Source organism: Podarcis filfolensis (assembly GCF_964270895.1).
Source record: "Podarcis filfolensis genome assembly, chromosome: 13".
Classification (NCBI taxonomy): domain Eukaryota; kingdom Metazoa; phylum Chordata; class Lepidosauria; order Squamata; family Lacertidae; genus Podarcis; species Podarcis filfolensis.
Genome location: NC_139615.1, coordinates 14,063,361 through 14,089,531, shown reverse-complemented (window position 1 = coordinate 14,089,531; position 26,171 = coordinate 14,063,361). Strand labels below are relative to the sequence as shown.

General features: G+C 46.3%; 2 protein-coding genes across 2 annotated transcripts; both read left to right on the top strand.

The window, feature by feature from the left end:
- The first annotated feature begins 4,297 nt into the window (after nt 1-4,297).
- On the top strand, nt 4,298-16,970 carry LOC310748415 (zinc-binding protein A33-like). Its single transcript, XM_083584197.1, has 6 exons — nt 4,298-5,345; nt 8,064-8,159; nt 9,090-9,326; nt 12,177-12,199; nt 12,692-12,816; nt 15,148-16,970. The coding sequence occupies exons 1-6, from the start codon at nt 4,866-4,868 to the stop codon at nt 15,696-15,698; spliced, it is 1,512 nt and encodes a 503-aa protein (XP_083440323.1). The 5' UTR covers nt 4,298-4,865; the 3' UTR covers nt 15,699-16,970.
- A 60-nt stretch (nt 16,971-17,030) lies between these two features.
- On the top strand, nt 17,031-25,956 carry LOC310748557 (uncharacterized protein). The gene is made up of 2 exons (XM_083584409.1): nt 17,031-20,265; nt 24,060-25,956. Exons 1-2 carry the CDS (start codon nt 19,322-19,324, stop codon nt 25,114-25,116), a joined length of 2,001 nt encoding a protein of 666 aa, XP_083440535.1. The 5' UTR covers nt 17,031-19,321; the 3' UTR covers nt 25,117-25,956.
- Nucleotides 25,957-26,171: the final 215 nt, after the last annotated feature.

Here is a 26,171-nt window from a genome sequence, read left to right as displayed (position 1 = left end):
GCCACCACCCTTTTGGCTCTGATACTTGGTTTATTGACCACCTTCAAGTCTTGGTCCTTCCTTGAAACACATCTAGTCTGTTGTGGGGCACTGCCGCTTTGATGCTCTGCAGTCGGGGCCGGCCCTAACATTAGGCAGAGAGACGGCGGCTGCCTCAGGTGGCAGATATTGAGGGGTAGAGACTGGACATAGCTCAAGATGAGCCCCACATGGCTTGCCCTCAGTGGAGGCTGGTCCTTGAGGGTATATGAGGCACTGCCCCCCCCCAACTCAACAGGGATGAGCATGGGGAGAAAAGTGGTTGGCTCCGCCTCTCATTGGCTCTGGCTACACCTACAGTTGGCGTCCCTGCATTCCACCCTACCAGCCCTGATGGGCACCAGCCATCGCTGTGGGCACTCTCACCTTTTCTTGAGAAGCAAATGGGGAAAAATGTACTGGGATTTATTTTTTTTGGGGGGGGCGGAGAGGAACAATGATAAATCCATGTTCTTAGTAGCATAATGTTACTTCATGTGATTTATTTCGCCAGGACTTTTTTATTACTCTGACGATGCGGGAAAATATATTTATTTGCAATAATGAGAACCAGATTACTTGGTTCTGCCAGAACCCCTGTAAAAATTATAGTTAACATTCATGACCCAGCCATCGACAGAGATTAAATCCTTTGCTGGTATTTTGGGTCTTGCCTTTCTGTTCCCACCAGGCTTTTGCTGTCCAGATCCTTTCAAGAGAAACCAGTGGGTTCATCCGAAAAGCAATATGAAGTCTCCACCCCACAAGGGGACTTCCTGCTGTTTTTGTTTGTTTGCTGCTGACTTGTTGTGTCCCAGTGAGGCACGATGTTTCAGTCCAGTCACATGCAGAGGTCATTTCAGTATCCTGGAACCACAGAACTGTAGAGTTGGAAGGGACCCTGAGGAATACAGGAATCTCAACAGGTGTTCAAAAACCTCCAAGGAAGGAACGTCCACCACCTCTCATAGGAGTCTGTTCCACTGTCAAACAGCTCTTACCGTCAGAAAGTTCTTCCTGATGTTTATTTGGTGTGGTGTAGTGGTTAAGAGCGGTAGACTCGTAATCTGGTGAACCGGGTTTGCTTCCCCGCTCCTCCACATGCAGCTGCTGGGTGACCTTGGGCCAGTCACACTTCTCTGAAGTCTCTCAGCCTTGCTCACCTCACAGAGTGTTTGTTGTGGGGGAGGAAGGGAAAGGAGAATGTTAGCTGCTTTGAGACTCCTTAGGGTAGTGATAAAGTGGGATATCAAATCCAAACTCTTCTTCTTTTTGGAACTTGAAGCCATTGGTTCGAGTCCTAGCCTGCAGAGCAGGAGAAAACAAGTTCTTGAGATATTTGAAGATGGCTATCGTATCGCCTCTCAACTCTCCTTTCCCCCCAGGCTAAACAGACCCAGCTCCCTCAACCGTTCCTTATACTAAGGCTAGGCTTCCAGACCCTTGATCATCTTGGTCGCCCTCCTCTGCACACGTTCCACCTTGTCCATATGAGTGGGTTGATTTGTCCTTCAAGGGCTCCACCTTGCAGACGATAATGTTATGTTTTTCCAAGGAGCACGTGAACAGTTACCCAACTGCAGTCTGGGGAGTGCCAGATATTGCACAACTGAAGTGAGGAATATGGGGCAGGAGGTGGTGAAGTGGAGTCATTTGGCGACTCTTCCATCAGCTGTAACACACTGGACTTCTCTTTCTGCTGTCCTGGGTCATGGGGGGAGAGAATGGGTCTGAGTCAGCACCGCACAGAGATAGAGAGTCCTTTGCTCCACTTCCTGTGGGGCTGAATGACTAATGTTTGTGTTTAGATGAATGGAACCTTTCAAAATCTGTAATGCCAGAGAGGATTAGCAATATACTCTCAGCCATAAAAGAGATGTGAAGCGTGCGGCATTCATAACCGAGTCCTCCCACTCTGGGGTGAGGCACGATGAGTCATTTGAAAATTTAAAGCCAGAGTATCTTTTTTTTCTTGGCCAGAATTAGGGTGACACCATTATCTCCACTGCTCTGTTCTTCCCAGATAATAAAAAAACCCAATGGTTTGGGTTTTTTTTAACACTAATTCTGGATCTCTAGGGTATGGGGAGCATATAGCTAAACATTCAGTCAGGCCTAGAATTGCTGCAAAGTTGGTATCTAAAACACTAACATTCCAGACTTCAATCTCAGAGACTCCAAAGATGACCATACTTTGTCCCGAAACTTCTCTGACAAAGAGCTTGAACAAAAAGGAATGTTGTTCAAATATGCTTTTATTCCCCCTCCAAATAATTTTTATTGGCTTTAATGTAAATACAAGAACAACATATAACCACAGTAACTTGTCCATTAAGTTTAATATGCAGTAGACAAGCAAGGTGTTTATTTATGCATTATAAAAGCATCTTCTGTCTCATTTATAAAGGAAACGAATGGATGCCAAGTCTTGCCAAAAGGGTCTATTCTTGAAGTGCCTTTAAATTGCCCTTCTGTGGCGAGTAAGGCATCCTGATAGAGCCATATTCCAAATATTATTTACCCAGATTTCAATGGGGATTTCTGTAGGTTGTTTTTTTAATAAAAAAAGTATTTATACTTTTCAAGTTTATACATTTCACTAATTTTATACACTTCATTAATTTTACAATCATTTTGACATTTAAAAACTTGACTTCCTTCCCCCTCTTTCTGTGGTTCCTTGAATTTATTTTTAATATCTTCTGCATATCCAAATTAACCTATTTTGCTCATTTATTCATTTTCTTTAAATATATACTCTCATAAAACTGCAGGTTGTTTCCAGTATTGGGCTATTGTTAATCGGGCAGCAGATAATAATAAAAATACTAAATCTCTGCATTTAAGGTTTATGAAACCTTAAGGTTTATGAAAAGGGGATCTCACTGCATACAAATTCAAGTTGGGAAATTTACTTAGTACATTATAAGGGAATGTGTGCATCGCCCCTGACCACTGGTCCTGCTAGCTAGGGATGATGGGAGTTTGTAGTCCCAAAACACCTGGAGACCCAACCTGCCCTGGTGCTAGAGGCACAGACTGAGCACCTTTCTGTTTTTTCTCCAACCCACCAGACCCCCTATTTCTTTCCCCACTGTCCCCTCTTCCTCATATGACTCTGCCTCTTTCCAGATGATGATGGTGATGATGATGATGATGATGATAATAATAATAATAATAATAATAATAATAATAATAATAATAATAATATACTTTATTATTTATACCCCACCCACTCTCGGAGGCTCCCAACAGAATAAAACATCAAACATTAAAAACTTCCCAATACAGAAGAATGAGGAAATCCCAACGAAAGAACAATGGCAAGAAAAATTGATGAGCTATGCAGAGTTGGCTAAATTGACATACAAACTGCGGGATAAGGACAACTGTGACTTTAAGGAAGAATGGGAACTTTTTACAAATTATTTAAAGAGACAACAAAATGAATTGGACTCCTTGGCAGGTTTTGAATAAACATACACAAATTGATTGGTTGAGAACATGATAGCTAGATAAGGCAAGGATAAGTATAATTTTATAACATGCAGAGAATAATATGTGGAGAGAAATCAGAGAGGAGAGTTGAGGGAAGTCCCTGGTTCGGGGGGGGGGGGAGGGAGGGATGGAAGAGGGGGGGAAAGGGGAAAAATAATGTATGTGATTATATGGTTTGTTATGTTGAAATTGCTTAATAATTTTTTTTTTTAAAACAAACTTCCCAATACAGGGCTGCCTTCAGATGTCTTCTAAAAGTCAGTTAGTTGTTTATTTCCTTGACATCTGATGGGAGGGCATTCCACAGGGAGGGTGCCACTACCAAAAAGGCCCTCTGCCTGGTTCCCTGTAGCTTCACTTCTCGCAGGGAGGGAACCACCAGAAGACCCTCGGAGCTGGACCTCAGTGTGTGGGCAGAGTGATGGGGGTGGAGATGCTCCTTCAGGTATACAGAGAACCAAAAGCAGCATGTTCACTGCCCTGCTCTCAGAGGTTGCCAACAAGATTGAGGTTGTTCAACAAGAGAGCTCAGTTGATAGAGCATGAGACTCTTAATCTTAGGTCATGGGTTCGAGCCCCACGCTGGGCAAAAAGATTCTGGCATTACAGGGGCTTGGAATAGATGACCCTCGTGGTCCCTTCCAGCTCAATGATTCTAGTCTCCTCTCTCAGGACTTCCGGAGGCTCTCTCTCTCACCTGGAACCGGTTTGATGCCCTCCAGCCTCCAGATGTTTCCTGGGGCGGGGCGGGCGGGGCACCCCTCGCCTGGCGCGGCTGTGATGCATCTGGATGTTGGCACCGAAGGGGCGGGCGCAAGGAAGGAGTGGCGGGGCGGCTCCTTGACCCAAAGGAGAGTGATTTTAAAGACGGGGGTCGAAGAAACGGCAGAGGCGGCAAATCAGGACGTCGGACGGAGTGGGAGACCTTTAAACCGTTTTAAGAATCGTCCAGAAATCTGTACGGATTCTCGTACCGTCTGTGAAAGAGAGAGGCGAGAGTAGACGACGGGGTGGAAGCGAGGAGGGTCAGCGGAAATCCGACGAAGGAACCGAGGGGAACAGAAAAAAGACGAGAGAGAGAGAAGGAAGGAAGGAAGGAAGGAAGGAAGGAAGGAAGGAAGGAAGGAAGGAAGGAAGAAGAAAAAGGTAATTTCTAGCCATTTTTTTAAAAGGAGTAAAGAGCAAATAGATAAAAAGGGGAGAATTGAAAAATAGAAAAGTCAGAAGAGGAGGACGAGGCTGGCGGTGTCCTGCACACAGTAGAAGAAAATAACTTTATAACAGGAAAGCAAGGAGAGAGAAAGATAAATACATTTTCCAGGGCTGTGTAGGAAAGGCCTGAGATCCCCATGGCGGCCCCGACGGGAGTGGAGCACTTTGCCGAGGACCTGATCTGCTCCATCTGCCTGGAGCTCTTCCGGGACCCCGTGATGCTGGAATGCGGGCACAACTATTGCCAGCCTTGCATCGCCCGATACTGGGCAGAGGTGCCCGGCGGAGGCGGCGGAGGAGGCAGCAGCAGCAGCAGCAGCAGCAGCAGCAGCGACGGGGAGGACGCGCCTCTGCCCACGTGCCCGGAGTGCCGCCGGGAGATCCCGGGGGGAAAATTCACGGCCAACCGCGTCCTGGGCCAGCTGGCGCGGAAGACCCTGGAGACTCTGTCCGCCCGGGCGAGCGACGAAGACGCCGAGCCCGACGGGCTGCTGGACGACGAAGTGCAGGGAGAGCTGCTCTTCTGCGCCGACGACGGCTGCCTGGTGAGGGCGCTGCAGCCGGATCACTGGGGGCACCAGTGCATCCCTTTGGACGGGGCTGTGGAGCGCTACAAGGTCGGTAGGCGGCGCTCAAGCATCCTATAGGGCTAGATCGTAGAATCCTAGAGTTGGGTTCCGAGGGTCATCTAGTCCAACCCCCTGCAATGCAGGAATCTCGGATAAAGCATCCAGGGCGGATCAGACTTCCCCCATCCTAGTGCCCTCCAGCTGCCTTTGAATACTCAAATGTGGAAAAACTGTGGACTGGGTTCATTTACTGAGCCTGAAAACAACCCCCTAGCTTCCAAACCCCCAGCCTGGGCTTTTATTTGTGAGTCTTTGGGAGATCTTGGGGTTTAACGGGGGGGAAATGGGCTAGATCTGGCACTCCTCTGCTTTTAGGCAATGATGCCTGTTACTTAACTGGCTTCCAAAAAATGGCAAGACAGCAGGGCTGAACTGTGTGGCTGTGGTGCTTCTGTTTATTCCACTGAGCGGGACCTGGGATTTCTGCCCCAAACTTCTACCCGGTTGCACAACCGCCTGTTGTTGCTGGCTGCAGTAGCCTGTTGTGCCACTAGGGGCGGGCCATGCCACTTCGCAACTTGCACTGCTTAGGACCGTCCAGTTTTTGGCGTCATGCAACCAGAATTCTGCTTCGCTGGACGTTATAGCTTAATTTTTGCAGCTCAACAAAGCACGTTCTCCAGATGTTACTTAGCTGGCCCCTGCTTGTAGAAACAGTCGAGCATTTTACATCAAATCCCCTGTTTTCTCATAATGTTTGCAACTGGACGCGATTGTTACCTGGCACATTCAGAATCGTAATGCAGTAAAGCCCTCTTCGGACTGCCCTATTTCAGAATGCAGGTGAAGGCTGCATGTTTAGATTCCTTACTGTGAAAAACAAACCAAAACCCAAGAAGCATATTATTATTAAATTTTGTATACCACCCTTCGTCCGTAGATCTCAGGGTGGTACACAACATAGATAGGAAAGAGCTGGCCTTTGGGTCTCTGAATATTAGCTTAATATGTGTGGGGAGTTTAAAGAAAGAAGAATAAGCTTCACGAAGCTTTTAAGCAATGAGTTCCTTACCTTTTGGTCTGGTGTGTTGCAATCTCCACGGGGCTGTTCCGCATGATTAATCTGAATGTGCAATTTATTCTATGATACCTATGATACCTGTGGGTCTCAGAGTGGAAGAATGGCTCACACATCACCTGACCATTACTCATTTTTGAGAAAAAAAGGATGCCTGTTACTTGAACCTTGAGCTCAGTTTCGCAACTCTAGGCAAACAGTCTTTCCTAGATGTGATTCAGAGTTGCACATGATCATCTCAAGCTGCTTTAGCTGTATGTTTCCAAACATCTCCCCTAGCTGTGATGTCCTAGAGTCGGCTGCAATTCACTCAGTGGATCCCTTTAGTTTCAGGTCTGCAGGGCCTCTCAGGTACCTTGCCACTCTTTGGACTGCTTCCCTGACTTTCTTCTTCTTCCTCTTCTTCTTCTTCTTCTAAAAGTTTTTATTGTTAAAATGATTCAGCATTAATACACATATATTGTGAATATACAAACATACATTTCATACAATCCTTAAAAATGTTCAAACATACCTACACTCAATCCCACAGATAATTCCTTTTCCCATCACCATCCACCACCCCTCACCCCACCTTTGTGTTAGACTTCCAATCTACTCAATTGCAATTTCTTTCCACTTCTATTACTTTCTTTCACACACCTTTAACCTAATTTCATGCTTCTTTTTCTATTACACATTGTTATCCATCTTATTTGGTATTCCAGTATTTAAAACAGAACTTGTTTATTCTAATAGGAGTTCTGATTTTTCAATATGGTTTTGCAAGTATCCTTTAAACACCTTCCAGTCCCTGTCTATCTTCTCTTTTGAGATCCTTCCAATTTCTCCCATTGTTTTGGATATATTGTAGTACTCCCTGACTTTCTTAGTTGGTGAGCTGGTTTGCATTAACTCTGAGCCCTGGCACCTCTGGGGTGTGCATTGCCTTCTTGCTCAAGCTGTTGCAAGCGTTGATCACTTGTAGAGCCATGAAAATCAGGCAAGACATCGCTACGTGCTGGGCAGTTGTAACTCAGGTTGATGGCTTCGTTAAACATGCAGTTTAATAAATACAGGCTTCACTCAAAAAATGGCAGCGTCTGGTGAAAAGGAACATGCCAGATTTGGAAAGGGATGTGGGAAAAGAAAGGATTGCAGGCAATTTATTTTGAAGAGGGTGTCGTTCATGTTGCTCGAACCACTTCTAATTTAGTGTTGCCGTACGTCCGGAATCTCCCGGACAAAGACTTTGTAAGCAGCATCCGGGTGGAAATTGCTGAATTGTCTGGGAAAATCAGGATGTATGGCAGCCCATGTTGGCAGTGTAGATTTTGGCGAATTGCATTAAAATTAAAGCTCAAAACATTGGCCAAAAACAAAACAAACAAACAAAACCTCTTTCACTTTTTGAAATATTGCCAGGTAGAAAGTCATGTTCCATTAATAACAAACTGGGTGTGTTTCTTCGAGAGGCGGAGCCCAGCATAAAGTTTATGTCTCCTCTAATGGCTGGTAAAGTGGGCTAATGTTGCTTTTTGGTTTTCCAGAAACTTCCCCCCAATTCCAAGCAAGCAAAAAATAAAACAAAACCCCCTAACCAGGCTATTGATCGCTGTGGCTAGTGGCAACCCTACATGAGCAGCAGTTGCCAATGTATTCTCATTGCCCTTTTGTGTTCATTCTTTGCCATGTCTGTTTCCATGCAGGAGGTCCTAACAGCTGCTCAGGCAGTGCTGGAATCCAGAGCCCAGGCGGCGAAATCATTGCAAGAGCAGAGTGCCCAGAAATTTCCAGAAATCTCTGTGAGTCCAAGCCTCTTTGATGCTTCCACCCATGTTTCATGGAGCGAAGCTGCATGTTACTTTCAGCACACATGCTTTTGCTTTTTAATGTGCATTTAATGCTTGGTTTGAAGTGTAAGAAAACAGCAGAATCTATTCAGAAACATGTCTGAGAGGATGACATTAGATAAGACGGAACCTTAAAGCGCAATCGCATGTAATTTGGGTTCTAAACATTGACGGAGCATCTGCATCCCCATCATTCAGTCCAGACACTGAGGTCCAGCTCTGTGGGCCTTCTGGCAGTTCCCTCACTGCGAGAAGTGAGGTTACAGGGAACCAGGCAGAGGGCCTTCTCGGTAGTGGCGCCTGCCCTGTGGAACCCTTCAGATGTCAAGGAAATAAACAACTATCTGACTTTTAGAAGACATCTGAAGGCAGCCCTGTTTAGGGAAGTTTTTAATGACTGATGTTTTATTGTGTTTTTGAAATTCTGTTGGGAGCCGCCCAGAGTGGCTGGGGAAACTCAGCCAGATGAGTGGGGTATAATAATAATAATAATAATAATAATAATAATAATAATTATTATTATTTATTATTTATACCCCACCCATCTGGCTGAGTTTCCCCAGCCACTCTGGGTGGCTCCCAACCAAATATTAAAAACACAATACAGCATTAAACATTAAAAACTTCCCTAAACAGGGAATATTTCTTATTAAACAGGGAATTATTATTATTATTAAAAATGCATGTAATGTTGCTGCTACTTCTAAATGAAGGAAAAAACAGCCTTGTGCATCCCAGTTCAGTCTGGTAGGGTAACACTTGGCTGCTGGCTTCCTCCCACAAACAGTCCCTTTTCTCTATGCACACTGGGGCTGCCAGATCAGAGCCGGTGTCCATCGCTCACACATTCTTCTTTCCCCACCATTGCTGTTCCTTCTCAAGGCCCAGCGCCTCCGCCTGGAGCAGCACCTCTCGGCCCAGTTCACTGAGCTCCACCAGTGGCTCCAGGAGAAGGAGGCAGCGATGAAAAGGGAGATCCGGCGCGAGGAGGAGCTCCTCCTCAGCGAGCTGGAAAGGAACCAGCGCAACGGGCAGGAGCAAGTTCGTGTGGCTGAGGAACAAGTGGCCAAGATCCAGGCACGGCTGGAGGGGCAGCTGGACCCCGAAGCCTTCCTGAAGGTCAGTGCGTCTCTGAACAAATCTATGGGGAGGGCATCATTTCTGGATTGCAGGCAGGTATGGTCTCCCAGAAGGGATGCGGGTGGCGCTGTGGGTTAAACCACAGAGCCTAGGACTCGCCGATCAGAAGGTCGGCGGTTCGAATCCCCGTGATGGGGTGAGCTCCCGTTGCTCAGTCCCTGCTCCTGCCAACCTAGCAGTTCAAAAGCACGTCAAAGTGCAAGTATGTAAATAGGTACCACTCCGGCGGGAAGGTCAACAGCGTTTCCATGCACTGCTCTGGTTTGCCAGAAGCGGCTTAGTCATGCTGGCCACATGACCCGGAAGCTGTACTCCGGCTCCCTCGGCCAATAAAGCGGGATGAGCGCCGCAACCCCAGAGTCGGCCATGACTGGACCTAACGGTCAGGGGTCCCTTTACCTTTTTATGGTCTCCCAGAGGTACTCGAGATCCTGCACAAATCATGTAAACGAAATATGCTTGTGTCTCTTTGCTTATTATGATCGAGCAGAAGGTATGACAAATCTGTACCTGTGTAGAAAGGGGATGTAGGGGGACTGCCACCTGCAAAGGACGCGGATTAAGAGGTGGAAAGTGGAGCCAATGAAATCTGCACATCAGGTGTGCCTAGTTCCACCCAGCATTGTGGGTGCCTGGCACGTGTGTGTGATGTCACACGCGTGCGTGATGTCATATGTTGGTGCCGAAGCAGAAGGGCCTGATGGAGCCCCCTGTCATAGCGGAAGGGCCCGACTGAGTGCCCCGCCACAGCACCTTCTCGGTAGTGGCACCCGCCCTGTGGAACGCCCTCCCATCAGATGTCAAGGGATTAAACAACTACCGTATTTTTCGCCCTATAGGATGCACTTTTCCCCATCCAAAAATGAAGGGGAAATGTGTGTGCGTCCTATGGGGCGAATGCAGGCTTTCGCTGAAGCCTGGAGAGCGAGAGGGGTCGGTGTCCCCGGACCTGATCTGAAGGCGGGTGGCGGGGAGAAGAGCGCTTCTCCCCGCTGCCTGCCCCGCAAGCTCCGGGGACAGCTGGGAGGCGCAGCGCGTCTTCCCGCTGTCTCCGGACCTGATCTGAAGGCGGGCGGCGGGGAGAAGAGCGCTTCTCCCCGCTGCCTGCCCCACAAGCGCCGGGGGGGGGGGAATATTTTTTTTTCTTTATTTCCCCCCCAAAAAACTTGGTGCGTCCTATGGGCCGGTGCGTCCTATGGGGCGAAAAATACGGTATTTGCCTTTTAGAAGACATTCAAAGGCAGCCCTGCTTAGGGAAGCTTTTAATGTTTGAAGTTTTATTACTTTGTTGTTGTTATTATTATTAATATTCTATTGGGAGCTGCCCAGAGTGGCTGGGGAAACCCAGCCAGATGGGCAGGGTAAAAATGAAATGAAATGAAATAAAATAAAATGAAATAAAATAATTATTAGTTGCCCAGCCAGGCACCCACAGTAAAAAAATTGTGCATGCCTCAGCACCCCTGATCAGCCAGAGATGGTGACTATGCTGCCAGTGATGTGAATTTGGAAGAACTGCAAACCCTTTTAGAGAAGGTGGGATTAATTATTATTAGTTATTAAATTTATAAACCCCCCCTTCATCTTGGGGCTTTCACAAGATAGAAATTCAGAATAAAAGCACAAATTAAAAACTTAAAACAAAACAATACCCCCCCCCTTTTTAAAGGCTGTAGAATATCAATCAGCTGAAGGCCTTTGTGAATAGGAACGTTTTTGCCTGGTGCCTAAAGATGTATAACGAAGGCACCAGATGAACCTACCTGAGTTAAAGTTCCATAACAAGCTGTAAACCACCGGAGCACTGGGTTGCTGAAAAGAAAGGGAGGTTCAACTGAAGTAATTTTTTAAAAGCTTTGAATGTGGGGGAAGGAAACCCCCATGGAATAAACCAGCTCTGCCACTGAAGCCAGCAAGAGGGTTTCCATTGCTGAGCAAGCCCTAGGCTACAGAAAGTCACCATGACTGCCTCAATTTATATAATCCGGCTGCAACACACAAGTCCAGTCATCATTTTGGATGAGGTCATGGGAAGACTTGTGTAACAGGCAATTGCATTGCTAGCTTCCGTTAGACCAAGGGTGGATCACCTTTTTCTGATCAAGGACTGCATTTCCTTCTGGTGGGCGTGGCCAGGGGGCAAAAGTGGGCGGAGCAACAAATATGTATCTTTGCCTTTGTACAGCTGGTTTCACACCCATAAAAGCTTGGAGAGCTACTTTTAGCCCCTTGCCCCTGAGGCCTGAGGTTTCCCACTCCTGCTTTAGACCTTGGCTGAGATATTACAACCAGTTTTGGGATGGCTTTGGGGTCCAAGATGGCCTCTCTCCATATGGGCTGGCCCATTTTCTGTGACCGTCATGGGGGGCCCAGCTCACGGTCCTGTCGAGAGGTATGGCCCGTGGGATGGTGTCATGAGGCAGGGCCTGCTTGGTGGTGGCTGTCCCGCTCATGGAACTTCCAGCCCTGAGGAAAGTTGGTTGTCCTCGTTGTTGACAACTGTTAAGTGTCGCTTGAAGATGCATTTAGTCATTCATTCAAACCTTTGGTACATAGACGCAGTGAGGAGTCCATTAGCTTAAGAATTTACGGTGCCTGTAGCATCACACTTTTGAGTTTGGATATAGGTTTTAGCTACTATTTTAGCAATGGGTGTTATTGTGATTGTCATTTGCGATGGCTGCATGACACTCTGGGCTCCTGTGGAAGGAAGGTAGGAAACCCAAAAGGGTGATGAAAAATAATTTAAGATGTCCTGTTTTAAGCAGCTTCTGTGATATCCATGAAGCTATATTCTAAATGGTCATTTCCCTTTTCCTTTTTTTGCAGGACATCAAAGCCTTCACAGAAAAGTGAGTAGACCGTATGACTGAACCTCCAGCTTTTGTTCTTAACCCTCTCAGCAAACATGCATTTACTTGACTTCATCTGGGGATGCAACTGGAGCTGTACCAGCAATATTGTTAGAGGGTGGGACAGGGTCTTTTGTGGCTCCTGGATCTTCTGCCTCTCCTCATCACTTTTTAAAACAATTTTAAAAAAACCTCTGCTTCTCAATTTCTCTGTCTGCTGTTTGTTTTCCACTCATGATCTGTGATCCACAACTAGAACTCATTCCCTGCTAGATCAGGAATATAACACCAGTGCCTTTTGCATCGATTAATCCACACTAGCAACTACTCCCATGTTTGAATAATGTAGTATGACTCTTATTTAGGAGCTAAATGAGCATTAGTACAAAGAGCAGCACTTTGAGATCTCGCCACTGGGTGGAGATAAAGAGCAGCTTGTGACACTCATAATCATGGATTCTACTTTATACAATCTTTTTCCTGTTCTTGCAGATATTGCCCTAGTGATGACAAAGGATCCACACTGCCTGTGGTCGCCCGTGAGTTCAGCCTGGGCCAGTTTAAGGGCCCTATTCAGTACATGGTGTGGAAGGAGATGCTGCCAGCTCTGAGACCTTGTAAGTATCGGAGCGGTGAGGATTTATTGCCACAACAGCTTGGCATAAACTGCTTCTGTGATGCTGTGGCAAAATCTGCCACTTGAGGCCAGAGCTGCTCTGCTATAATAATAATAATAATAATAATAATAATAATAATAATAATAATAATAATAATTTATTATTTATACCCCGCCCATCTGGCTGGGTTTCCCTAGCCACTCTGGGCGGCTCCCAACCAAATATTAAAGACACAATACAGCATTAAACATCAAAAACTTCCCTAAACAGGGCTGCCTTCAGATGTCTTTTAAAAGTAAGATAGTTGCTTATTGCCTAGACATCTGAAGAGAGGGTCTTCCACAGGGCGGGCGCCACTACCGAGAAGGCCCTGAAGGTTCGCTGTAACCTCCTTCCTGCAGTGAGGGAACCGCCAGAAGGCCCTCGGCGCTGGACCTCAGTGTCTTCATTCAACTGTTGTTTCATGCAGAGGAGCCAGTGTGGCATAGTAACTAGAGCAGCCCCTCCCCAAGCTGGTGCCCCTAGACTTCTTTGACTACAAGTCCCATCAACCCCAGGTAGAATGGTCAAAGGTCAGGGATGATGGGAGATGTAGATCAACACTGTCTGGAGAGCACCAGCTGGGGAATGTTGGGTTTGGTATTGGATTGGGACCAGGGATGCCCAGCTTCAAATTTATATTTGGCCCCAAAACATACTAAGCAGACTTCAGTCAGGTTCTGTTTCTGAGCATAACCTACCTCACAAGGTTGTGAGGACAAACAACAACAACAACAACAATTATTATTTATACCCCGCCCATCTGGCTGGGGAAACCAACAAAAGACTAAAATACAATAATTCATCAAATATTAAAAACTTCCCTAAACAGGGCTACCTTCAGGTGTCTTCTAAAAGTCAGATAGTTGTTTATTTCTTTGACATCTGATGGGAGGGCGTTCCACAGGGTGGGTGCCACTACCAAAAAGGCCCTCTGTCTGGTTCCCTGTAACCTCACGTCTCTCAGTGAGGGAACCGCCAGAAGGCCCTCAGTGCTGGACCTGTGTCTGGGCTGAACGATGGGGGTGGAGATGCTCCTTCAGGTATACTGGGCCAAGGCCATTTAGGGCTTTAAAGGTCAGCCCAACACTCTGAATTGTGCTTAGAAACATACTGGGAACCAATGTAGGTCTTTCAGGACCGGTGTTATGTGGTCTCGGCAGCCACTCCCAGTCACCAGTCTGGCTGCCACTTTCTGGATTAGTTGTAGTTTCTGGGTCACCTTCAAAAGTAGCCCCACGTAGAATGCATTGCAGTAGTCTAAGCAGGAGATAACTAGAGCATGCACCACTCTGGCGAGACAGTCTGTGGGTAGGTAGGGTGTCAGCCTGTATTCCAGATGGAGCTGGTAGACAGCTGCCCTGGACACAGAATTAACCTGTGCCTCCATGGACAGCTGTGAGTCCAAAATGACTCCCAGGCTGTGCACCTGGTCCTTCAGGGGCACAGTTACCCCATTCAGGATCAGGGAGTCCTCCACACCAGCCCACCCCCTGTCCTCCAAGAACAGTGCTTCTGTCTTGTCAGGATTCAACCTCAATCTCTTAGCCGCCATCCATCCAAAAGTGTGTGTGTGTGTGTAATAATAATGTCTTTAACCCAGGCTTCCTCAACCTTGGCTCTCCAGATATTTTTTGCCTACAACTCCCATGATCCCTAGATAGCAGGACCAGTGGCCAGGGATGATGGGAATTGTAGTCTCAAAACATCTGGAGGGCCGAGGTTGAGGAAGCCTGCTTTAACCACTATGTGGCAGGCAGAAATTTAACAGGTTATGGCTTTTCAAGACTGGGACTATAATTACAGGAAAAGTTTCTCCTGTTGACATTGTGGCTAGATCTACACATATAAAAAACCACGCCATGAAAATGCTCTGCGAGAAACCATTGTAAAGCTCACAATTGAGAATATCACTGAGTTGTGATTTTAGCTCTACAGTCCCATTCGGTGTCACAGTGTTATAACGCATTTATAACGCTGCATTTTGACTAACGTAGCTGAGTCCTCTGTTTTGTTGTGTGTGGCCCCTGATTTATCACTGCGCCCTCTACCCTACTTGCCAAAGACAATACGAATTTGTATGTGAAGCAAAGGATATGCAAATACATGTCCTCTTTGTGTGAGAAGGGTGGTGTGCCTGATGCACATGCGGTGTGCTGGGCCCAGAAAATCCTTTTGGCATCTCTGAGGTAAAAACTGGACAGCCTGTTTAGTGTAGATATCTCCTGCAGCCAACATTTCTGAATGTAATGTAAGGTGTCGGTAACCATTATGCTGGTCGTATCCCAACAGCTCCCTGTCAAATCACCTTGGATCCTGCCACCAACCACCCCAACCTTGTGCTCTCCAAGGACCTTGATAGTGTTCGTCTTGAAGACAACCCTGAGGACGAGGTCCCTGACGGGCCTGAGAGGTTCAGCAAGTGCGTGTGTGTGCTGGGCTCTCAGGGATTTACCTCAGGACGCCATTACTGGGAGGTAGAGGTGAGGAATAAAACCAGCTGGGACATTGGCGTGGCCAAGGAGTCCGTCAACAGGAAGGAAGCCAAAGTGAAAGTCAAGCCCAGCAATGGATTCTGGGCCATCTGGCTGAGGAACGGTAGTGAATACAAGGCCCTTGAGTCTCCCCCCAAGCTGCTGTCCCTCAAGGCCAAGCCCCAGAAAGTCGGGGTCTACCTGGACTACGAAGCGGGGCAGGTCTCCTTCTACGATGCTGACACCATGCGCCACATCTACACCTTTTCGGACATCTTCTCCGAGCGCCTCTACCCCATGTTCAGCCCTGGAGTCAACAAAGACGGGCTCAACGGCGAAGCCCTTCACCTTCTGTTCCCGCGGGCATAGCAAAGGCCGTATCTGGAAGTCCCATCAAGCCCCACCAGGACTCTGTTTCATTTGCAAACGGTCTTAATTTATGTTGAGTTGCTCGATCAGAGTGGACTTGGACCAGGTGGTGCCTGGCTAGGAAACCACTGGCGCCCCGTGCAAAGTTGCTCTGAGCTTCCCCAGGAAAGAATGAGCACAATTCAAACTGTTGGTGCTGACCTTTAAAGCTCTAAACGCCCTCGGCCCAGTATACCTGAAGCAGCGTCTCCACCCCCATCGCTCAGCCTGGGCACTGAGGTCCAGCACCGAGGGCCTTCTGGCAGTTCCCTCACTGCGAGAAGCGAAGTTACAGGGAACCAAGCAGAGGGCCTTATTGGTAGTGGTGCCCACCCTGTGGAAGACCCTCTCTTCAGATATCAAGGAAATAAGGACTTTTAGAAAATATCTGAAGGCAGCCCTGTTTAGGGAAGTTTTTAATGTTTGATATTTTATTGCTTTATTATTATTATTATTATTATTATTATTATTATTATTATTCTGTTGGGAGCCACCCAGAGTGGCTGGGGAAATCCAGCCAGATGGGCAGGGTATAAATAATAAATCTTTATTATTATAAAGATATAATAGGAACTTTCATTGTTCTGGGTGTATCAGAATCTGGGGCACTGCCTTGAAGGAAATATTGTCACAGATAAGGCTAGTTATATAGGATGAGGGAGGGAGGGCAGAAAAGAGACCTGAAAGTAAATGATGAAGCTCTGGACAATATAAAACGACAACTGACCTACGCACATATTTTAGGAACCACACATCCACAATTTTGACTGAAGAGGTAGAGCAGCCAGAAGCTAAACGTTTCAGTTCTGAAATCGGAACCACGGACTGTCAGATTTAGAGACACCAACTGATCCTCCTACTTTAGCAAAGAGGGGGAAACTTCTACACCAGGCTTCCTCAACCTCGGCCCTCCGATGTTTTTGGCCTACAACTCCCATGATCCCTAGCTAGCAGGACCAGTGGTCAGGGATGATGGGAACTGTAGTCTCAAACCATCTGGAGGGCCGAGGTTGAGGAAGCCTGTTCTAAATGTACATGCAGGACACATTAAAGCCACATGACCTCAGCCTGGAGAGGGCAGCACCAACATCCCGTAGCTTCAGCGAACGATGCCTTTCTGAACATCTCCAGAAGTGCTACCTTGACAACAGCATCATTTCATTTTTTATTTTAGCAGCAGAGGAAGGCAGAAGTTGAAACATTTTGCCATCAGAATAAAATGGTTCCTGTTAATCACAGTGAGCCCTGTGTGTGTGTGTTTGTGCACAGCCAGGATTAGTCTCCCTAGCTTACTCTCTGCCAACGATATCGGCAACTCAAGAGCAGGGGTGGCTAACCTGCGGCCCATCCAGGTGTTTGAACTACAGCTCCCATCATCCCCAACTGTTGGCTTGTGCTGGCTGGGGATGTTGGGACATGGAGTCCAAGAACTTCCGGAGGTACAGATGCAACCCTCCTTTCTGGGCTGCTCAGATTCCTTTCTCCTCTTCTTGTAAACAGGACAAAGCGAAATGGTGTCCTCAGACAATTGCCAACAGCACAGCTTTGTCTGACAAGCATCTAAGGGAGCTAGAGGGCCAGATCCCTGCAGAAACTGTACCCAAAGAGACTTGTTATACCTGGATGCTTCTGGGAAAGGGAGGGTGTGGGTCTACTGAGGACGCCTCAGGGGAGGAAGAGGTGATGGTAGAAAGGTATCAGTCGGATCAGCCTGGAGGCTTCTCCTCAGATGATGGGTTGGGTCATGTTTTCAGAGGTGAGTGCAGGTTGTCTGTGTGTCTGAACAGGGAGGCTGTTGTTTAAATTTTAACATCAGTGCACCTTTCTAAAGGCATTTGTGGCTCAGTTCTTCCTTGATATGTTATATTTACATCTGCTCTTGGGAGGCATCAGTTTGGGTGTTGCTTGTTTGGATGCTTGGAAGACGTAAGAGCCGTTTTACTCCTTCCAGATTTCTGGAATAATTATGATGCATTCTGAAACAACACACATATAGCGCCCACTATAGTGCGATAGTCATTCACACAGAATTTTACAGGGAACCAACTCAAAATAAGAGAATAATGCTATATGCACGGTATCTGAGTGCAATAACTTTCAGCTTAAAAATCTTGCTTGAGGCAACCTGCTGCTGGGCGGATGTTGCTGGACTTCAGTTCTCAGTACGTCAGGGATGATGGGATTCGTAATCCAACAACATCTGGAGAGCAACAGGTCCAAATGGCTTCCTTCAGCAGAACTTGCATTCTATAGTTCATTTGGAGATTAGTGTTTTCCCACGAATTGGTTTGGCATTGCAGGCAGCCTTTGGCAAATGCTCCACTGAGTCACCCCCTAAGGCTGTAAAGTATGCATTGATTGATCAGTCAAAATTTGATTTCAAAACTTCATTTTGAGTTTGAAAGATTGCCTCGGAGTAATTCCAGTGTAGCAAGATCACCATGTGATAGTTCAAATATTAGGCAAGTTAACAGAAGCTAGGTTTATCCACAGCTGTTAGTCTTGGTTGCAAAACATGATCTCCACGTTTAGATGCAGTCTACTTCTGGAGAAGATCAGGTACTGGGGACAAACAATGCAGCTGAGTTGCTGTCTTCATGTCCTCCCTGTGAGTTTTCCAGAAGTATCAGTCAGCTCATTTTTGTAAACAGAAAAACGGATTAGCTCTGCCTTCCCCATCCTGAAAACACCGACTGTCACATAGGATGATCAGAGGTCTTCCACAGGTCAGTTTTCCTGGGAAAGAAATGTCTTAGATGCCTTTTCTTTCCAGATTAGATGCCTGGTTAGTGAACAGTTTTGTTTCCCAAGGTGCAGGTACCGGGTTTTCCTTTGAGCAGTGGCAAAATGTGTTCTTGCATGAGGAAGATCCGCAGCATATTCAATTCATGGGATCCTTCAAAGTCCCCTCTGTTGTGCATTCATGTTTATTTGTGCCCATCGTGGTACTGCTGTGGTTATGTGTGATGCTGCTCTCAATACTATTTGCTCCCACAAAAGTTTTGAAGAGGGCATGCTGCTTCGTTCCCAACCTTTGTACACCCCGTAACTTCCTGCTGAAATTCTGTGCGTGAATATTTTCTTCACCTTAGCTCCACACCACAACCCCATACATCTGACGCTAAGAGGGGGAACTTCCAAGTCGGAGTGTGTGTGTCAGATAAGTCGAAATTAAGTCCTGAAACCTTTGCTAGGGCTTATCCGCCTTTCCTCTGCTCTTTCCAGGCATGGCCCACACTTTAAAACACAGTGTCCAAGCACCCTTTCCCTGCCACTCTGGTGCTTTCCCCGCAAAAACAATGCTCTTTAAAATTCAACCAGCGCAAACAGCAACCCGCAGATAACCTGAATTGACATTTCCTCTGACTGAATGCTGAAGAGCAGGGATTTTTTTGTGGGAAAAGCTCTGGAGCAAAAAAACCACACTTGGACACAGAACTTTGCTTGGACAGAGAGGCAAAGGCGAGTGTGGGTAAGCCCTGTGCTAAGCAATGGGAAGAGAACTGTAGATCATTTGCGACTGGCTAGCTTTCACCATCTATATCTCCGATCTTCTGCAGCTGAGTCATTCTCTATTGCGGTCCATGGGCAATCATTCTTCCCTGGTGAGCGAGTTCATCTTTGTCGGTTTCTCTGGGCTGCCGCAACTGCGAATGCTCCTTTTTGCGCTGGTCCTTTCCATGTACACTGTGTCGCTTGCAGGGAATTCCATCATCACCACCGTGATCAAGTTAAACCCGGCCCTCCACACACCCATGTACTTCTTCTTGACGAACCTGTCGCTGTTGGAAATATGCTACACCACAGCCATTGTCCCCAAGATGCTGGCTAACCTGTTGTCGGAGAATGGGAGGATCTCTCTCTGGGGCTGCGCTACCCAGATGTACTTTTTCACCCTCTTTGGCATCACGGAATGCTGTCTCCTTGCTGCCATGGCTTACGACCGCTATGTGGCCATTTGCAACCCACTGCGGTACAGTGTTGTCATGAACCGAGGCGTCTGTGCCCAGCTCTCGGTGGCCTCATGGTCGGTGGGAGTGATGGTTGGACTGGGTCAAACTAACTATGTCTTTAGCCTGACCTACTGCGGGCCCAACAGGATCAACCACTTCTTCTGTGACATCCCTCCTCTCCTGACGCTAGCATGTGGCGATACTTCAATGAACGTTGTTGCAGTCTATATGGTGGCTGTACTTTTCATCACGGCCCCTTTCCTTCTGATCCTCACGTCCTATGTATACATCATCACCTCAATTTTGAGGATGCCCTCAGCCGAGGGCAGGCGTAAGGCCTTCTCCACTTGCTCGTCCCATCTCATCGTTGTGTCCCTGTTCTACGGTTCAGGCATCATTACGTACCTTAGGCCCAAATCCAGCTACTCGGCATCAAGCGACAAGCTGCTGGCCCTGTTCTACACAGTTGTGACCTCCATGTTGAACCCCATAATCTACAGTTTGAGGAACAAGGAGGTCAAAGTGGCCTTGACGAAAACCATGGGTAGGAAACTGTGCTGTGTGGAATGTAAGAAGTGATCGTTGCTGGAATGGTACCTCAGGGCACCACCCATATAATAAACCTTTGAATAAAACTTTTCTGACAGAAAACCTGTTTTCATCTAAATTCTTACCACACTTGCTGAGGACATGTGCCTCTAAATAGCCCCAAGCTGCTTCCCTGTGTTCAGGAAACATGAATACTAGAAGGAATTGAGCTCAAATGCTGGGTTAAGGCAGGGGCAGGGCAATCCAGATGCTGTGGGATTATGAATCCTATAAATCCTAACCTTCAGCTATATTGGCTGAGGTTGATCTGAGTTGGAAGTCTTACAACATCTGGAGAGCTACAGGTTCCCACCCCTATGCTAGGGGAACTGCCTCCCACAGAGATTCTGGCTCTGTGTTGCTGGAGGACAAATTATGGTTGGTTTGGTAGAGACGACCCAACCAGCACACTAACCAGAATACCAAAAGGAGGTAAGTGTAGGTAATGGTATGATAATTTAATCTGCACCACAGAATGCCCCTGTTATGTACTTTGGGGAACAATGGAGATGGATCATGGTTTTTCAGATAATCAAGGTTCATTGGGAGAAACATGACAAAGTAGACAAATTATTAACTATAATTCTTGCCAGGCACAGAGGGGCAGGAGAGGGGTCATGGTGCAATTGCGTATTGCATACCTCCAACATCTTGCTGATCAAAATCAGGACCCTCGTTTTCTGGTTCTGAGCTCTCGCAGGAAGGAGCTGATTCACATGAGAGCACGAGACCAAAACACAAGCTTCCTTTGCTTCGACATGGACTGGGAAAGTGTGGACCTGTTGCCTAGAAAGTGGGAGACAAAAGGTAAGTGTGGATAAGCCCTAAGTAGAGGAGCTGGAGATGGCTTCTTCTTTCTTTCTTTGGTGATCACTCATAGCTGAGTACGATTGCCTTCCATAAACACAGTTTTAACAGTGAGTCTGTAAGTGACTGTGGAGGCCAATTCTGGATCCACACGTCCTTCCACAGTGGGGACATAGATTTCTGTATGGGAGTTGATCATGGTGAGGGTTTGCCAAGCGTGCCTTCCTCTTAGCACATTTCTCCCTTTCATGAGTTCAAGCATCTTCAAAGTCCATGGCACCTTTGGTAAAGGCTGTTCTATAATTGGGGCACTCACAGTGTTTCCCAATTGTTGGTGTTTATACTACATTTTTTAAAGATTTGCCTTGAGACAGTCTTTAAACCTCTTTTGTTGACCACCAGCATTACGCTTTCCATTTTTAAGTTTGGAACAGAGTAGTTGCTATGGAAGATGATCACTAGGCATCCACACAACATGACCAGTCCAAAAAAGTTGATGTTGAAGAATCATTGCTTCAACACTGGTGATCTTTGCTTCTTCCAGTACACTGGCATTAGTTTGCCTATCTTCCCAAGTGATTTTTGTTGGATACATTCATTGCCCTTAGCTGTTTCCATAACTGCTTCAACATAATCTACTCACAGTTTTATAACTGCTCTGGGGCTCATTCAGAAGTTGACTGAGCTGCATCTGTAGACACTTGTTTGTAAGGACTCAAAATACATAGACTGGGCTTGGTTTCAGGCTCCCTAAGCTCGTGAGGGAAGTAGCTGAACTGTGGGGAATGTAAGAAGCACTCTTTACAGGAGGGATGCTGGCCAAACTACTTTATTTACAACAAACTCAAACACAGGGTGGGTGGGGTTGACCTAGGGGTGGGTGAGGTCAGCCTCCCTACCAAGGGCCCAGGCCCAGGCCCAGGGGAGCACAAAAACCGTGACTCTCCACTCTGGCTTGGAGTGGCTAGGAACCTGCCTGCATGCTCAGAAAATGGACCGATGGAGGAGGAGGAGGGGAAGCAGCCCTGACCGTGATTGCCATGGAGAAAGTCACTGGTAATGAAAGGTAATAAGTTTCTGGTCCCCAGTCTATTCTGGCTTCAGAGGCCCCAATACAGCACCTTGTCAAGGTTGCAAGGGAGCCTAGGTATGCCTCTGCACACACAAGACATGTCTCTTCAACTACCTGAAGGCCCAGTCTCTGCAGTTCCTGAACTTTTGTTTTTTTTTATAAAAAAAAAACATGGACCAGAATTGCTTCAGATTTTGGTGAACTGGAATAACACAGACTGTATTCCCTTAACAGTACAGGGAGCAGCTTCTGGAATGAATAATTTTCACAGGGCTGCAGCTTATTGTGCTGGGAAATCAAGGACACCTTTTTATCTCACCATTGGTCATTGGAGACATAAAGAGATGGTTGCTGGCACTGAGGCAGAGCTCTGGCACCTGCTATTCCCTTGTGCTCCTCATGCTGGGACTTAAAGGGAAGGCTGGGCTGCTGGAGGAACAGACAGACTCTTCCTTGATCTCAAGGCAGATGAGAGGAATTCTCAAGTGAGACCTTTGGAGGAATGAATATGCACCAGGCATTGCAAGTGTGTATTAGCTATTGGCTTAATGGGGCTGTTATGATGAAGGTCAAGGATGCAGGATGCAGGAAGCAGGGAACACTTACCTTTTGCTCCACTCTTTCCAGGCACAGGTCAGTGCTTAAAAGCTGTGGAGGTTTTTTTTTGCTTCAGAGTTTCCCTGTGGAAACCTACTCTTCAGTGCTCAATCAGAGCAAACATCAATTTGGGTTCTCCAGATTGCTGTCTGGTCCTACTGAGCTTTAGAGAGTGGGTTTTCACAGGCAAAGCTCTGGAGTAAAAGAAAAAAAGAAAGATGTTTGGACATGGAACTTTAAAGTGGGAACCGTGACTGGCAAGAGCGGAGGAAAGGTGAGTGTAGATAAGCCCTTAGCTAGTACAGAGAGAAGGAGCAAGGCTCCTCAAAGGCAAGGTTATATGGTATGGGAGTGGTATATGGAATGTTCTGGAAAGGATGTTCAAGTGAATAGAAAGATGCCTTAGATGAGAATTCTCACAGAAAAATTCAAAAATCCATATTAGAGCAAAGGCTTTATTAGGCCAAACAAAACGTTATGGGATGGAATGCAAATCTTTGAGTTCTCCAGAATGCTTCAGCTGGCTAGGCGGTAAACGCTCTTGCAGATCAGGAATTGGTTAAGTAGAAGAAAGCAAAGGATTAAACAGACACTTCTCCTACTGGAGTGTTTCAGAAAGTGGAGTTCCCCAAGGTTCAATATTGGGACCGGTGCTTTTAATCTTGTTCCTAAGTGATGAGGTGAGAATTGAGGTGGCCAAGTTTGTTAATGATACTAATTGTTCAGTGCCATTAAAACTAAAAGCGATTGCAAAGAGCTCTGAAGGACCTACTCAAACCAAGTGAAATAAAATGCGAAATACAATTAAATGTAAACAAGTGATGCATGTTGGTGGAAAAAAATTATAATGAATAAATCTTAACCTCACATATTTACACATGGGGTCACAACTGCCAGTGGCTGACCAGGAAAGAGACCTTGGGGTTGTAAATTGATGGCTCAGTAAAGATGTCTACCCAGTCTCCAAACCCCACTGAGGTAAATGTGAATACAGTGGTACCTTAATTCGTTCTGGAGGTCTGTTCTTAACCTGAAACTGTTCTTAACCTGAAGCACCACTTTAGCTAATGGGGCTTCCCACTGCTGCCGTGCCGCCGGAGCACAATTTTTGTTCTCATCCTGAAGCAAAGTTCTTAACCCAAGGTAATATTTCTGGGTTAGCGGAGTCTGTAACCTTAAGCATATGAAGCATATGTAACCCGAGGTACCACTGTATTGGATCGTTTGCCCCAGTGTGCATCACTTCACATTCCCTTACACTGAATTGTATTTTCCCATTTAATTTCTCACAATCCTGATTTGGAGAGATCCTCTTGGAGCTCATCTCAATCCCTACTATGTCTGCAGCATTCAACATGTTTCATGTGTCTCTTATTCTTCCAAACTCTTCCAAGAAAGCTCCTTTCTGAATGGTGAAATAGGGAATGGCACCCTAGTGACAGAATTTATCCTAACCGGACTTTCTGATCTCCCAGCTGTCCGCTTCTCCCTCTTTGCTGCCTTTTTGCTCATCTACCTCATCACCCTGCTGGGGAACAGCACCATTCTTCTTGCCATAGCAGCTGACTCTCATTTGCACAACCCCATGTATTTCTTCCTCAGCAACCTTTCCCTGCTGGACATCTGCTGCCCCACAGCTACAGTGCCCAAGATGCTGGAGAGCCTCTTGTCAGAGAGAAATACCATTTCCTTTGCTGGCTGTGTGCTGCAACTCTACTTCCTGATAGCCTTGGCAGGGACAGAGGTCTTCCTCTTGGCTGCCATGGCCTATGACCGCTATGTGGCCATATGCAACCCTCTGCGATACACGGTCATCATGAGCAAGAAGCTATGTCTTCAGATGGCTGCTGGTACATGGGTCACAGGGTTCCTCAACTCCCTTCTACACACGGTGTTGACTTTCACTCTACCTTTCTGCAGATCCAATAGAGTCAATCAATACTACTGTGACATCCCTCCAGTCTTAGCCTTATCATGTGCTTCCACCTATGTGGCTGAGATGGTTGTCTTCATTGTTGGTGGGATTTTTGGTGTGGGGGCTTTTATGGTGACGTTGGTCTCCTACATCCACATCATCTCCACCATCCTTAGGATCCGTTCTGCTGAGGGGAAACGCAAGGCCTTCTCCACTTGTGCCTCTCATCTTATGGTAGTGGGCCTCTTCTATGGGACAATCCTCTTCACTTACTTAAGGCCTTCCTCCAGCCACCATCCAGATCAGGACAGGATGGTGAGCATGCTCTATGGGGTAATTACGCCCATGTTGAACCCTTTGATCTACAGTCTCAGAAATAAGGAGGTGAAAGGGGCCTTGAAGAGGGTCATAGTTCATAAATGCTTAAAGAGCAAATGTGTGGCTTAGTTATTTGTATTTCTCAGTTAAGTTGGAATGGGTGCATAAGTAATTCTGAGCCAAGGAAAAGTAGTACAGTATATCCATTTTTTGAAAGGGAAAACAAAGGTAACCGTTTGCCTCCGTTTCCTGAGATTTTTTTGAATACCAAAAAGAAAAAAAATGTAAAACTCTCTCTCCCACCAGTCTCTAGACACCAAGAATAAGTAACTTCGAATTGGTTGAACATTTTGCTTGATGGAATATGGAGACTTTTATTCTTGGTTCTCCTTGTGGCTCTGGTCATTTCATGTTTCCGCATATCTTGTGAGTCAAAGGAAGTGGGGTGCCACACTGGTGTTATAGTAGAGGATGACAAGTGCGGCAAGAATATCCAAGGACACTGAGTATTATATTTTGGGAATGGTTCATGTTCTTATGTAGCTGCATTGTTTAATACTTTCTGGATGTCCCATGAACATATTATGAAGTAGTTGTGTTCTATGTTATAAATCAAGCACTGCTGGGAGTTGTTCCTTTTCCTTTTCCAACGTATTTCTCATCAATAAAAAATTCAGTGTGGTGCAAGGTAATTTTTATTCTGAAAGTGTGGCCCAGAGGAAAGAAGTTTGAGAAACTGAAACTGACACAGGGACAAATAGAGGAAGATGCCTTCACCCCGGTTTGGTTCCCCTTTATCACATACACAGCCCAACAAGAGAACAACGAGAATCCTCTAACAGCATGCGAATCAATCTGGCTAACATGATTCAAAAATACACGCTTACACCCGGCTCACACACAAAAACAACTCTCACTAAAGCCAACCAGAGACAACCAACCACACCCTCAGCCACTATTTTCAAATAAACGTTTTAGAAAATATAAAATATCCAATGACTTCTCTTTGAAGACAAAGACGTTACACAGAGCTATATTTAGCCGGTAAAGAAAATAAGGACAGAATTGTGGAATATTTAAAGCAGAATAATGTACCAAAAATTCCTAAAGAAAAAATTAATGATTTAAATACACCAATAACAACAATGGAACTGCAACAGGTAATTAACCAAACCAAATTAGGT